The 15,967-nt window shown below is 43.4% G+C and overlaps 2 protein-coding genes across 2 annotated transcripts in view; one reads left to right on the forward strand and one right to left on the reverse strand.

Annotated features, from left to right (window-relative positions):
* The window catches only part of T265_15408 (hypothetical protein), a gene marked incomplete at both ends in the record, with an annotated part of 15,612 nt that extends 6,360 nt beyond the window's left edge, over positions 1-9,252 (reverse strand). The window contains 2 exons of the mRNA XM_009177958.1: positions 1,451-1,634; positions 8,879-9,252. Of these exons, the coding sequence (XP_009176222.1) occupies positions 1,451-1,634; positions 8,879-9,252 (558 nt within the window). The remainder of the gene's footprint in view (positions 1-1,450; positions 1,635-8,878) is intronic.
* Positions 1-15,967, forward strand: part of T265_11329 (hypothetical protein) — a gene marked incomplete at both ends in the record, with an annotated part of 51,957 nt that overhangs the window by 12,518 nt on the left and 23,472 nt on the right. The window contains one exon of the mRNA XM_009177957.1: positions 6,860-6,919. Coding sequence (XP_009176221.1) covers positions 6,860-6,919 — 60 coding nt within the window. The remainder of the gene's footprint in view (positions 1-6,859; positions 6,920-15,967) is intronic.

Consider the following 15,967-nt stretch of genomic DNA (forward strand, 5'->3'; position numbering starts at 1 on the left):
CTTGTAAGCGACAGTGATCAAGAGATCAGCCGGTTCACACGTTCGTTGACTTTTTCTGGTTTGGCCAAGTGCACCAGGATATCAACCGGCTATCCAGACCGGGGTTCGCTGTAATAAGAAGGCATTAAGGAGACTGTGGTCCACAACAAAAGAGAATGAGAACCACGCGTTGGAGGCGATTTCAAAATCAGTTTATTGACACTAAATTGTTCGCCCGCGCTGCAAATCATGCACTTGCCTGCTTCGGCGTGTCCCCATCCAGGTGCGACGCACTGCTCGCCACTGCGGAAATTCGCGTCAACTCGTGGCAAGCAGGCAATGTTCACGTATTGGGAAAGTTTCACGGGTGTTTGTAGTTTCATCAGGGCGACGTCATTAGATGATTCTTTTGCTGTTGGATAACAGATGGAAAATCTGACAGCAGTAGGGTAAATGCGGATACATTTTTTATGAGAACACCTGGAATAAGAATGACGACATCAATGTACTTTTGCACCTTTCGGAAAGAACACATGATAGCCCCGTTGTTCTTGAATGGCACCAGTTTACGTGGGCGTCTAAGAGCTATTTCGTGGCTTAGCCAACAAAGTTTGACTCACTACAAACCGTTACTCCTGACTACTGCTGATTCTCGTGAAGGTCATTCAGTCACCAATAAACGTCAGTCGTTAATGCACAATAGAATTTGTCCTGAAATGAGATTCCTCCCGATTTAGATGGAAAAATTGTTCATCACTTTTTGCTGTTACTTGAGAAACTAGTCTCGCTGGTCCCAATAAATCTATCCGGTGGCCAATATGCACTTTGAAGAGCATAGAGGATTCCTTTCCAAAACTATGAACTTCATTGTGTAATGGACTCTGCTGTGATTGGGCGGGCACATAGAACAGCGCCTGATCAGTCACTAACAAGGCTAATCTAGTAGTGGTTATTTCGGTAATAACACCCAGATAACCGAGATTGAAAGTCTGTAGTCTTATGCCGCACGAGGCACGCTGTTCTTTTGCGAAGCAACCTTCTGCAACCTTGAACCTTTGTACGTTTTTAAAACGTGCTCATTTCTGACAGCCTCGGCCCGGCAAGCGAGGTCTCCTATGATGGCATTTGGTACTACTCTTCCAGCAAGACAGGTTTGTCGGTGTAGTCAAGCCAATCGGTTTCACATCGCTCACGTTTGACTACCCCGTTGATAGCCCGGGTGTGGTCAGTGGGGTTCGCTTTCTGTGTACCCCCCACACTCTGCCGTCTTAGTGAATCCGTATTTATACGTTACGTTGATTTCGAACTGCCAAACGAATCCATCCAAATTTATTAGCTGGCTATATCATGAAGGGGTAGACAGACACATGGACAAAAAGAGCTAGCAGTACGCGGTGTAATACGCAGTTGTTTAAAGGCATTAGAGAAGGAGTTGCTGTACTACCGTAAGTAATTCCTTGTTACACATTACAATGTAAATAAGCATACCGTTATAGTCCGGATGGGGATAGACTGCCTCAACGTCGATATCTTCGTGGTCCGTCCGGTCGTCTAGCATATCATATTCACCTGCTCGAACACGCCATCGATATGGGGCGGGAGAAAGGTAGATATGAGCCCCTGCAGGACTGTAGCAAAATAAACAAATCATCATGCTACTGAATATCTCTAAGTAGTTCGGTTATTTTAACAATTTTAGCTCAATCGGCAAAAACGACCGTAGTGGGATTAATTCAATTTTCACCGTATTATCCAGGACGATCGAAGTGATGGAGGGATGTATAAATTGGAGCATGGATAAATTAAGCAGTACTGTTCGTCAGTGATCAAGTTTCCACAAAGAAGTAATCTGCGTGTGATTCACGCCACAAAATGTCCAACTGAGCAACCCAAGGATGAAAAATGGATTACTTAAAATTTTATTCCTTATCTTGGTTGAGTATGTTTGTTTCAGGATAGTATAATGATGAAAAAAATCTCCAAGTGCACAAAAGAAGACAGTTTAACGGGGAAAATTTTAGCCGACTCTGCGCTTCTAAATTCCCACAATACTAATCGTGAATAAGCGGTAGAACAAACACGAGACGAGCTCTAGTCTCTTTGGACATTTTGAAATCTGCATAGGTTATCTTTGGTGATCAACAATTGCCGTTTTTCCTTCCATATACCGTTTTGCTGTTCAGTAATTATGCGGTTCGGAATATGATAGTGAACTGCGGTTTGGATCGCGAAAAACTTCTGTGTTGACAATGAGAGTCGAGGCAATGAGAGTCTGGTTCTAGTTGTGTATACTTATGGGTTGGGTGGCGATGAAACTTAGCACGTTTTGGTCGATTGTATAAGAAAATGGTGGTGTGTGTACGAGCTTTATATCCAATAGCGGACCCTACCGCGCAGAGTTAGACGTTCGGAAGAACGTTTCTAAGAAACTATGTGAACTACTAATTTAACGGCGGATACTACTGATGAAGCACATGAGTAGTATGTGATTTTCTTGTAACTCCGCCTCGTGTCTAATGGAAGGTGGAGTTTACTACGGAACTTGTGGAATCGCTCTGCAGCGTTCATTTACAAGTGCGTGATCTCAACGAATATCCACGAAAGTTCAGTTTTTAAAAACAGGATGCATATGAAACGTCTACTTTCCTGTCCAGTAGTATGTAACTGTTTATTTGGTGTTTCCCAATAAATAACTTCTTGGCTTTACACAGTACACCATTGAATATCTCGAACTCGGTGTGCACAATGTTATCGTTTCCGGGTTGCTACGTCACAATTCGGCGAAAAGGAGAGATACGTACCCACTTTGAAGTTCAGCGTTGGACAGAGTCGAAAGAAACTTTTGAGGTATACGCACGCTGCAACTTACAGTGGTGTTCTAGAGAGTTTCATTCCTCTTCTGGTTGAATTCTATGCTACACAAAGATCGCTTCAGGTGTCAGCTAGCATGGTATTTGAGATGGTGGAGCGGAATTGCGACTAGCGTGTTTTGTTACACACTGCATCAAATTCAGACACCCAGGAGAAAGTTTGACCGAGATGTGTGCCCTCAAGTAAGGTGAATCAATGCCTAGAAGCTGCAAGGCGCTTCACAGCTGTCCATTCATTGTTTGGAGTCGCCAGAAGTAAAACGAGTTTGAAACGGCTGCAGAGTTTTTCTTCGCCTTTCCGCTCCTCACTTACGTCATAACGGTTAAATTAGGATGTCAAGACCTCTGCACAGAGGCATCTCGACAAAAGCAGTGTTCCCTCCACAACTATTACTTTGGTCAAAACCTCTTGGTTTAACCAGTCTGTTTTCAATTACTGGGAGAAGTACATCTATCACCAGAGTAGATTGGCGCCTCTCAAGTTTCGTGCCCGAAAACACAACTGCCTTTGGAGTTGGCGGTCAGACCGAGAAACCGTGAAGTACGATATCCCGCTCCGCCTAGTAACCGGTCATCAGATTGAACCGATCGGTTCATTCTGAGTGCTTACTTTTTCTGTCAGCAACTTCCCATCTGTAAGAGTTTATAAGTCAGTTTTTTGTGTGCGGAAATTTTCAAAGCAGTGCGTTCGTTGTGATTGTTTCTTAGTCCAGCATTTTTTCCAGCTGCTATTTGAGATATAACGCGCGAGCGATATCCGCATATTTTGTAAGATATCACATATCATAACTCATTGGACGCAGAATACCAAATTGAAGACAACTGGGCTTCCTCAGCTACGTTTTCATTCCGGAAACAAGGGTCAAAGTGGTTGGAAGCCGGTCATATAGTACTCGTGTGGGATTCGAAACCTGGACGCAGAGGTGGTGTAACGGTGGATACTACCAATGATGCATGTGAGTAGTATGTTCCTCGTAAACCCGCTTCGCGTCCATTCAAAAGTGATATCTACTACGGAATTTGTGGAGTCGCATTTGCCTGGATTTGAGCAACAGTCAATGAGTATTCAAGAAAGTTTGGGAAGACGCGTTCAAGGAGTAGATGGATGTTCAGGTATCGTAGATGGTGGTCGTTGGCTTGTTCGCTGAGCTGGGCAATTTGATTGCAAACGTTTCATCACCAATCGAGGTGACATCATCAGTGCGTTATTGCTTCCTTCTATGGTATTTCACTATATCATCCACTCGGCCAGCCTCCCTCTCATCTCCCGAAGAAAATTTTCTATTTTATTCCCAACTGCTTTGGTCAAGCTGGGTAGTTTATTCAGTATTCGTTCCTAGAGGGACACGATCTCTTCCAGCATTTGCAGAATCTGCTGTTGACAACACTGTATCGCATCCTGTGGACGACATTTTTTGTTTAAAACGGACTAACATTTTGGTTATTTGAAGTATAAAATGAGTTAGTTGAATGCCCTCTGAAAGCGTCTAATCACGTGAATCTTTAATAGATTATGAAAACTTGTTAGATGAATAGGATGAGGAACTCGGTTCCCTGTAATACTTCGTTTCTGAGAAGATATCTTGTTTCTTCCTCGTAAATTTGTACTGAGCCTCTCAATACTCACATGACACTCACGACAGTTTAACATCCACAAATAACAGTTTTTGGTGCGTCGATAAATTTTGAATCCAAGTAAGTATTTTTTGCGGTGAGAAAGAAATACTTAAGCCGCTTATAAGTAGACGAACTGGTCATCTTTTTTCAGATCTACGGACATGTGGATCTTTTAGGGTTCTGAGTAGTTATGAGGAAACTCAAAAATCAACCAGTATAAACCTCGGAGTCGACAGAGAGGTTCAATGTTCTGGTGGCTGGGAGGGGAGAGCATTAACCTTGGATCGTAAAATAGTATCACTAGCCTGGAAAATTACAAGACCTTTAGCGCAAAGCTGTTCATTTATATGTTCATTGCCACAGCACTCTCGTTTGAACGGTCGTATAGCTGTTCATTGTTCATTGCCACAGCACTCTCGTTTGAACGGTCGTATTCCTGTTCTGACGTAATTATTCCAGTTAGTCCACATCAAGGGAAGGGGAAGGACTCAAGTTTCGCTCTCATTAGAGCCCAACAGCAATGCATACCCAAAGGCCGTGCCGGTATTTGAACGTCAGGCCTCTGACGTGCGAGACGAGTGTGTAACCACTACTCCACCAGAGGTGGAGTTACAGTTATAGTTACCAGTTATGGTACACAAAATAAACACACAGCTCGATAGATCGCCAGAGATTGCGAATTTTGAGTGTCGTAATATGGTGAGAAACATCCTCCATTTCTACGAGGGTTCAGGTGGTCCAACTTAGTCAGACTTGGAAGACTCGGCCCATTCTTCAAGCTTTCTTCTTAACGAAGGTTTCATTTGGCGTTTGGTTCAGATCTGTTAGTGATAATTATTTTGTTTGTTCTGCGTTTACTTCCAAACTGACAGTCATAATGCGCACGGTCCTTTCCACTTCGCAACTCATGATGGATTAGTTGCTGCTGTTAAGCAATAATCATCATTCGCATTGCAAATAGCTTACATTTTCATCATGCTTCATTCTTAAGCACGAAACTACACAAACAAAGTCATACGAAACAAACACTGCAAGGTTACACAGGAGCAGAAACAAAACACTGTTCCCTCAGCGATATAGCAGCTGAATGAATACGGTATTACATAGGTTAAAAGTACCTACTAAATTCGGCAACAAAGTCGGTAACAACGCTACGCCATAGAAGGATTCAATCAAATGCTTTTAACTTAAACCTACATGTACTCCCCTGCAAAGTCGCGAAGCAGATTTCCCAAACAAATTTTTGTCGTGAGATATTATCTTAGACCGGTTGATTTTGAAAACGCAAGCGTCTTATCTTTGCACGTGAGAATAACTCTGTTCCAGATGTTTTTTCTATTTCGCTCGAAGAAGGGGGGAACTTTTGAAGACGAAGTGGCCCGTGATCAACGCTGACATGTGTCTTCCAGTAGCAATTGGCCAGATAACAAAAGCTATTTTGAGGAAAACTTGCCTCAGACCACTTCGAACTTGTTTTTGCAGAATGTCGTACGACTGTATTGCAGGCCAGCACATATATGTGCTCGAATCTTCCCAGGCGATTTTGCAATCCGTAACCACCGCTTTATGTCTTCGAACGCATTACTGACGCCATCAAACTTTTCGAACATACCCTTGAGTTACAACTGTGATGTAAATGTTCCCATTCTTTCTAGTCTTTCCACACAGGCTAAGCCGAATGAAACACCCACCCTCGTCGCGATGTGCCTTTTAAAATAAACTTTATATGTCATATTTTTGTATAAGTTCGTGGATTTGCAACTCCTAGAAAGACAATGTCTGGATATGTTCTATAGATTAGTTTGCGTAGGACCTGCTTCGTCGCCTATAGCATCACCTTGCATGAAACTAATTCACTTTTGCACTGTTAACTCGTGATCTGGAATACATTCGTCGTATCTTTTATTTGGTTTTATGGTTGACTAACTTTCCGGAACACATGAAAAAATACGTGATCATTTATGTTATTGTTAAAGCACCTTTGTGGAAGATAATCTCCTGGACCGCGTACCAAAGTGCTTTCTACTTTGTGGAGGAATTCTGCTGGGGCTACAAATAATCGGGTTCTGTTTGATGCAACAAAGGCCGTCAAAGGTGAGCTGAATACTCGTACTCGATTAGATTAAGACCTTTTGGAAAGCAGCAGATTTCTGTAAACATGTTTAAATGATGATGTTTAAATGATCCATATATTTATCCAAAGATAGCGGACAAAGCACCAGTGGGTGTGTAGACGTATCCCTGGGTTTCGGCTAACAGATCAACCTGGATTAATGAAACTGATGAAATCACAGAGTGGTCCTATATTTGTTTGTTTGGCCCATTGCAAAAACTTCATGGCGCTGTATTAGTCTGTAATTTGAGATATTACGCGGTGTTGTTACCTTCGCCAGAAACCTGGGGAGGAAGAGGAAGAAGAAGGAGACGTGAAGTGCGAGAAAGAAGTTGAAGAGGTGAGTCAATGAGCCACAAATTACACGTGTTTAGTGGAAGCGATTCACAGTGCCTGAGAAATATTCCTTACAAACGTTTTCCTATGGTAATTTTTAGAAGGAACGACTTGAAAAGTGAGTGCACCATCTTACATTTTGTTTTGGTACTTTACGTCATTTTACAGTTTCGAGAATACAACGTAGATTGAGACGGTAATGTTTAGCGGCTTTCTCCTGTGTTGAGACCGGCAATTTAAGCGAACCATTCCTAGTCTGCCCGCACCTGCCTCGATACCGCATTAGTGTGGTGTAAAGAGCCCTAGAAGTTACTAGCTTGGTGCTCGTGGAACACAATACATTCATTCTGCCAAAAGCTGAGAACCCACGAGCGTTGTTCACCGGTATTCGGAACCAGGTAATGGAAGGATATCTTAAGATATCGTGGTAGATGAAACCCAAACGTTTTGAAAATATTCTTGAATGAACTGGAATACACTTCAAAAATTGGAGATAAAATTGGCTTGAGGTATCATCTTACTGAAAGCGTTTTCAGTAGTTGCTTGAAGACATTTGAAATGAAAACCTCCATTCAACGCTTATGGTTTTTTTTTGAGTATCCGGTTTATACTGCGACCAACGATTTCCGTATGAAGGTAACTGTCTGTACATTAGCATTCCATGAATTCAGCGTAAGTCTCCGGTCTGGCGAGCCCAAGAGTTCCTATATCTGTACATACACCAGCCTCGAATATTTGATAGGCCAGTCATATCAGCTGCCTTCTCTCACTGAACTACTCAGTTCTGCCGTCTAGTCTTGGTACTTAATGGCAGTCGCTCTCGAAATCAGTTTCGCTGAGGGTAAAATGGATCAGAGCTCAGCCGATGAGTCCAGAGAACACGTAAAGTAGCAAAACTGCTGAAGCACCAGTGTAGAATCGCTGTAGACTCCCTGTTGATTACCTTGAATTGTATTTCCCAACTTCTGAGGAAAGCTACAAAGATATAACATAACTGCTAGTGGACTGAAAGCTCTCATGGGTTGGTCAGATACTTCAAGATGTAATGCGTGTCACTCTACACAGAAGAAGCTAAACTGAGGCCCCCCTCTTCGGCTCCCGTTTTACGTAACCAAACATAAATGATCTGTCTTCACGACTTTGGTGCCTACGCTTGGACGGTAAGATAAAAACTGCCACTCATTTTTGGAAATTCTTGGGAAGCAATCAATAAAAACAATGGGACGTGCATTCCGTCCCATGTAAAGCTCTGGAATGGCTAAATGACAGCCTTAATTTTCGCTAATGGGACACACTAACAGATTGAGCGTCAGAAATTTCGAAAACAGTAATTGAAAAACTTGTGGGACGCAGCCTCTGTATGTTCATTAGTGCCACAATGAACATCAATTTGTCTGGCCGGGAGCTTCTTGTTAGAGAGTTTACTGAGGATGACTCTGTGCTGGGCAGGACCAATGAGTTCCTCAGAGTCTGTCGTGACTTTTTGAGTCACTCTCCTCGTTTGAAACTCAAATAAACACAGAGTTGCGTGCCTTCTGTTATTTCCGCCATCCTAATCTACATATTTTGTCGTGAAAGACACTCAAGACATCGTTTTCCTTTTCAGAAAAGCCATTATTCTTGTAGCGTTCTTCAAATCGATTGGAGGATCACAAAGACCTGAATCTCCCACTTTCCGGACGCTCTGAAATGAACACTATGACATTGCATTAAAAGTTTCAGGTGAAACATTCCGCAAGAGCGCCTGGATCAGATCCGAGGAGACAAAGATTACACGCATCTTGCCACATCGCATTTAAATTATGGCTTATCGATTTTCGTTGTAAGATCATGTTCTTTAATAGCCTGAGTACTATTTCCCCCTGTTCGGTACAGTGAATGGCGAAACGTGAGAGAGACAGGGAGGTACATTGAACGTCATTGATTACCCACGTCTTGATTCACTGTAATAACTTAAACTTACAAGAAGCAGTGGGCTGCCGTCAAAACCCACTGCGGATGAATCAACGTCCCACCGCATATGTGATATCGTCTTGATCCACTTGGATAGTACGTTATGATGGTGGGTGGTATAAATATCGATCCGTTTCCATGTTTTCCAACGAGATTACTTTTGATCTCTTCTGCTGTCTCATAAAACATCAGAGAGACAAGCCACGGCCATTCTCCGAGCTTTGATTTTATGCCACCTACGATGCGCTTGCTGATATGAAGAACGTTTGTTTCGGTCTCAAACTGGCTTGACCATTGGCGATCGTCCTCGCGGAGGCCGCAATATCGATCGATGTTTTCTACCAAGGGTGAAAATAACCAGGGATTAGCCTGGATACGAGCAGTGCTATATGCAGATGAGATTGACGAAGTAACCGATGACTAGGTAAACAAATGAACAATGGAATAGAAGAATAGTAATTAATTTGGACAGGTTGGTTGGTGGAGCATAGCCAATGAAATGACAGGAAACTTCTTAACACGTAAGGGCTCGTTTCGTAACAGGCACTCAACACCTAGACAGCAAATCACAACGTTGCCCATTATCATCTTTATAGAAGCCTCAATCTCAACATTGCATAAAGTTCCCCAAGATGAGGACCATCTTTTTGATACATCAGCAGTCAGTCTGTTACTCGGAATGCTTTATTGGCAGAAACTGATGAAACGCATGCACGAGACGATCTGGGTTACTCTGAATATGATTAGTCTGATTGCAATTTTGGGGTTTTGAGGGATAGGTACTTTGTTCATAGTCACACCACTCTCATTTGAACAGCCGCGTTCCTGTTCTGGCGCAATTGTTCTGGTGAGTCCACATCAAAGGGAAGCACTGGACTCGAGTTTCGCTCTTACTAGAGTTCATCAGCAGTGCAGCTGTACCAGGATTTGAACCCCGGACATCTGACATGCGAGGCGAGCGTGTAACCACTATTCTACCGACGCACGTTGGACGCATCTGAATTTTCACATCTGAGCAGGCGAACGTGTTCACACTTGAGCGATGCGCTTGGTGTGCCCGATTCATCGAACGACGACCCAGTAACTGTCCTGGTTGTGACGATCGATTGACCCCGGATTAGTCTGATTACTGATCGATCAGAGCAATTATGGAATAGACCACAACTCACAGCTGTGCTGACTGCCCCAAGTGAATTCCCACAATGAGAAGGCGAATTGTGAAACTGTTGGCCTTATCCAACCGTATGGATGTTGTGGATAGCAAATGACGGTATGAAAAACATTCATTCATTCATTCATTCATTCTTTCCGGAGAGAGTCAACTACCCATTCTGTCTCTCGGACGTTTCCACTGCCACCTAGGTGTGGTCAAGAAATACGACACATTGATGCTTGACACTCCATTGTTTTAGGTCCACTGAGTTGGACAAGGTAAAAAAAGTAATACCAATATTAACTTAATACGTTTGACTTAGTTGGGGAGTCTCTTGTGCACTCGCTATCTAGTGTTGTACTCGTCAGATCCTGATCCAACCTATTTTTTCTCATTTTTCGACCTCAAACGCTTTGCCAGAATCCATTTTGAGGGGATAAACCTTTTCCGCAGGGAAGTCAACAGAATTTGACGTCCTCAGGCCGCAAAATCTTCCCGGTTATTGTAAACAGTGCTAGTGACAAGGATCCCCGGAAGAACGAAAAGATTCGGGTGCGGTATCGTTGAGAACTAAAGCCTAGGTACAGACGCAATCGGTTGTTAACGAACTCACGTTCAAAGAAGTTCTCATCCAAGCCGTTACACTAACAAGATAGTGGAATTCAAAATCCAAGCTGCAAGCCTGTAACCTCCTTTCCGCGCTGAATAACGAAGAAATCAATCAAGATGTATGTCTGTCAGCATGTCTTAAATGGCTGTATGAAAATAGTTCATTTTTACACATCAATTGGATTTGAAAAGCCAAGAAATTGTTCCTTCTCCGGTTCCAACCACTGAGGCGCTCAGAACCAGAATGAAAATATTTGCTTACATTTTCACAAGAATACGGATGTTGATTTCAACTTACCGGCATTATAAGCAAAACTCTCTTTTTTCCTCTGCAATCAAAAAAGAGAAAATTCAGTGGAAGGTAAACACAACATTGAGAGAAATTCACACTTAACATCTTGTCCGTTCAATACGTCCGATTGGATTTCTACCAGAAACGTACAATGCAGAGTAATGTTTTAAAAAAATTAAGATGCAAATTTTCGAGAAATACACTCATCTCGAATATCGTGCCAACTGAATCATAAGGCGGCCCGTGTGAAGCAAATTCAGTTAAAGAATATCATAAACGAGAGATTCAGTTGAGTCTCTCATGAAAACCAAACTGATTTGCAAATGGGTGTATTTCTCGAAAACAGTGCAATTTGGGTTCAAGTGGATCATAAGGTTGACGGAAACTCGGGGATCGCGCCTACCTGATGAGCCCCAAGAAGGGCGAAACCGGTCGTGGGCTATCGAAGAGTTTTCAGCAACCTTGTGACTAGTTTCCTTTATAAGATGGAAATTATTAAATTTTCCCGAAAATCTGTCTTTATTAAACTCTATACTGGTGTAACGGTGATACTACTGATTAGGAAGGCATGCGAGTAGTATGTTTTCTGCTTGAAAATTCGCTTTGCGTCTCTCGAAAAGGGAGATCCATTGCGGAATTTGTGGGGTCTCTTTGTAGCATTTGCTTGGATTTGAGCAACAGCCAATTAATATCCAGGAAGGTTCAGGAAGACGCGTTCAAGGAGAAGATGGCGTTCAAGGGAAGATGGATATTCAGTTTTTTAAACAAGATGCAGATGAAGGTTTTGCTCCCTTGTCCTGTCCAATAGTCTGTAACTGCCCAGTTGGCGTTTTTTTTAAAAAATGACTCCGTAGCAAAAGCCGTACACCTTTAACTGGCAGTAAGCTAGAACGTAAACCATTAAAAAATTGATCTTTTGCAGTCCACTTGAGTTCTTTGTTGTTACTTCTTTCCTTGGTGTGACAGAGCCCATTATTTGTGGAGAGCAAAGAAATGAAACTGAAGAGACACCCGTGTACAACTGCTCAAGAAGGCCCAAAAACTTACCAAAGAGCAAACTGCATGTGGAAGTGTTTGTATAAACGAAGGTCATCGATCCTGTCATGTTACATACTACATTGTGGTATGTGAGCCACTCATCGGGTCTTCTGCTCTCTGAGGTTTCAGGGGAACTAATCAAACGCCAAGATCCTCTTGGGATGCATGCATTGTAATAAGATAATGAATCTTTACTGCGGCTGAACCAAATTTGGCCAACCATAAATCTGAAAGTCCAATCTTTAGTAGTATCTCGTCACTTTCGGAGGAAGCGCAGGCATCCAGTTCACCTGATCATCGGATTCGAGCCAGCACTCACCAAAATTGTCCGAATCTGACGATCTCATAATTCATCACCAAGAGTAGTTTCTGGGAGACCTACAAATACATTATATTTTGGAGTGGATACCTCGAATTATATACCAGCTTTTCTGTACACAAACGGGTTGACAGTTGACACCTCCCGCGTTCTTGTTACAGCTCGTCACTTCCCACTGTGACCAAGGTGACAAGCCCATGACAACTACTCAGACAGTCAACGCAAAAAGTTCCTGACGTAATTCTATGTTTGGCGTGATACTAATATGCTGTATTGTCCATTGCATCCTTCATCCCTGAAGCCTCTTGTCCGAAATTATACTATACTATATATATGTATATATACATATACTATATTATAGTTCCAGTGATGCTGTCAGGATGAACAACATACCGAAAAAATGCGGCATCATCTAGGACATCAGTCCAGAAAAATTCCGGGAACAAGTCAGGGTCTGTATTCCTAATCCGAACGAGTGATCCTCGTGCTGTCTAACGATGGATGGCACAGGAAGGAATGTGCCGATCCGATCAAGTTTTCTTTCGGACAATGATTATTGCTCATGAAAAGGCTAAGGCAGGCAGGCGAGTTTTAAATAAATTCCCGGCAAGGGAACATTCTGCTAGGTTTGCTGATCGGAGAGGTAGACTACCGTCCGGTTTATTCTCAATAAGTAAGAAATTCACGCACAAGTAGAATCTCAGATAACCCTACCGACAACTGGATCGTCCCGGCTCCGCAGTTGGAAACAAACAGACATTCCATTACAGCATGGAACTTCCCATAAGCGACGCGTTGAAAGTTTGTTACAAACCGCCAACGGCCAGCCTAGAACCCGGTTGGGGGTTCCTTAGGGGAGTCGTTTATGGACACTTTAAGGAAAGATTATGAAACCAAGGATTGCAATGAGAACTCCTACTTCAGTCGGTGCAGATGTTAAAGAAATCCGTGGATGTGAATCTACAAAGTAGTAGTCAACAGCTGTTTCATGTAATCTCGTCCATCCTTGTGTATGTGCAAATGCCACGCAATAGCCCGAACTACTGAATTCCACTTAGAAGGCCTAACAAACCTCACGTTTATTCAAGTCCCTGTTAACTGAGATATGAGGCGCAGGCCTGTAGTCGTCAAGACCCCCGTGGAACTTCAGAAGTTGACGTACCAAATCTTTCTGATACGTGCTGGGTGTCAGCAAGTGTAAGCAAAATTCAAAGTGGTGGAGTTATTGTGAAACACAAGTTGCTGTAAACTTTGTCAAAATGTTCGCCCGCCCGGAAGCACCAAAATTCACTCTTCCACGTGTTCGGAGGCCATCCACCCCTAATAATCAAGCAGCACGTCAGTTGGACGGATGGGTCACGTGCGCGCCACGGACCAAACGAGGGCATGCCTCGACTGGTGACAATGCCAGCCAATCTGTATCGGGCATCTTTAGCTCAATGCTTTGCGTCTCCTCACGGAAATCCTAGCATGCCCTTGAAGAACATTCTTTTATTACCCTATAAATACTGCTGTAATAAGCTTCCTTTGTCTCCATAAAGGACGGTCTAAACCTAACGTCCATTTTGATATAACATAGTGGGCGGAGCAGGAAGCCAAGGGACCGATACAGAGTTGCACGACCGTTCAGCAAGTCACAACACCACGCTACCTCCCACCATGCTACCAGCACGGAAAACAAGTTAGGAGCACCAGATAGTGAAGATCAATATGGTTCAACGCCCCGGCTTCCCATAGTCTTTTCGGTAGAGCTGTTCAACAAAAAGAATGGTTGGCTTTGGGTCGATTACTGAAAGCCTAAGGATTTCCTTTCACTGTTTCATATCATTGTCAACCTTGAGGTTTTTGGTGAGACCAGTATAGCGAACTTGGCCTCAACTTAGAGTACTGGCGAATGGAGGGAGAAGACTTACAAAATGGCCGCATCGGCGCCTGAGACAATGTCTTATGGCCAGCCAGCCAGTTTCCAAAGCCTCCTGGATAGAGCCCTACGTGGTCTCACTACGAAGCTTCATTCGGTCTGCTCGGTCACTTTCACAGTGATAGCAGGGAACAAAGAGAAGCATCTGAACGAAATGAGAAAGGGGTAGGACTATGACCTAAGCCTAAGAAATACCAATTTTTGAAGGTGCAGGGAACAATTTGGGGCACACGATCTCCAGCACCGGGACTACTCGAGATAAGGTAGAGGAAGTCATTATTGGTCAGAACCTGGATCAGCGAATGAAGTAAGCGGCTTTCGTGCGCTGAACTGATACCACCACTAGCGTTTTTCAAGAGGAAAAACAGATCTTCATGGGATGTGAAACAGCGACATTCATTTGAGAGACTTCGCCACTGTCAGGATGCGCCCAGTCAGGAAGAAAAGCACATGTGTAGAGAGTGACGCATCCCCAAGGTCACCATCGGTACGACACTTCCGGAAAGTAGGTGAGTTGGCGGCTCTCACCAAACATGGCCTAGGAACATACGACCAGCGTAAGGGGCCTGAGAGTGTTCACGACCGGAACACCGCCAGTGGCTGTACGGAACGAACGAGTGAACGACCATATTTGGCCAATTAGTCATCCTATATATTTACGCAGACGCTTTGTATGTTTTGTCCTGGCAATACAGCCGTGTCCCCAGTTCTCTGTCTTCTCCCTATCGCATAGTCTGGCAGGCTCAGTGCACGCGTAACCCATAGACGGCCACCCACGACACAAGAGTCATGCTTTGCTGAAAGATGGCCTAACAGACTTTCACCCAGTTCTTCAATTGCTGGTGCAGTGCTGATGCCTTATTGAAACGAAAAATTTTAGCAATAGCGAGAGCCTAAACTGCACTAAACTGCATTACGTCACACCAGTGAACACACGACTGGCTGGCTCAAAGCAGTTCAATCAAGCTCGAACCATGAATACTGAGGGAAAAAGCTGGCGTATCCACAAAAATTGTCGGATTGGTTTCACTGACAAGACGAAATCTCAGCTGAAAACGACAAAGTCTCCTCGCACTCAGCTTTTGTCTTTTCCTGTATTTCCAGGGACACGAAGTTTCTCCACAACAATTTCTCATTTTGCCCTATTTGAAGTGCCTTATTCGTGTTTATGTGATAGTCCCGCTGTACGGGTAGTCATGAGCTGCAAGTGCGTACTTGTTTGTTCTGTTGTCATCTACATCTTTATTTATCCTCAAGACTTTCTAGTCTCGACCGTACCGTCAGTGCATTGCTGTCAAACGGCTGCCACTGGTTTGACGTTACCGAGGTAACCGTCATCCATTCAGATATGATCTGTCGTTGCTATTTATAGTATTTATGTTTTTGTCGCAGTTACCAAGTCGGCTTTTTGAAATGTATTGTCAAGTAACCTGGAGACAGCTGTCTGCCCAGGACACACTATCATCATGTAGCACACAGTCAACCTGAGAACGAGACAAATAATTACCCGTTGCTGATATTCCAGTAGGTATGGACGGGAATTAATCGTACTCTGGAGCCAAAAAGTGCTTCAAATCGTCCATGAATCACACCAACAACTTGCCGAATGGAAGTGGTGCAGTGCTTGAGAGGAGGCGTTGCCTATCGCTATGGTTTATCCCATTGATACTGCTGTTTGACATCATCATCATCATCATTGTCAGCTGTAATAACCACGTACTTGTCGTACAGTTGTTGTAGCTGCCACCGTTTCGTTCACCGATGATT

Source organism: Opisthorchis viverrini, assembly GCF_000715545.1.
Source record: "Opisthorchis viverrini unplaced genomic scaffold opera_v5_487, whole genome shotgun sequence".
Classification (NCBI taxonomy): Eukaryota; Metazoa; Platyhelminthes; class Trematoda; order Opisthorchiida; family Opisthorchiidae; genus Opisthorchis; species Opisthorchis viverrini.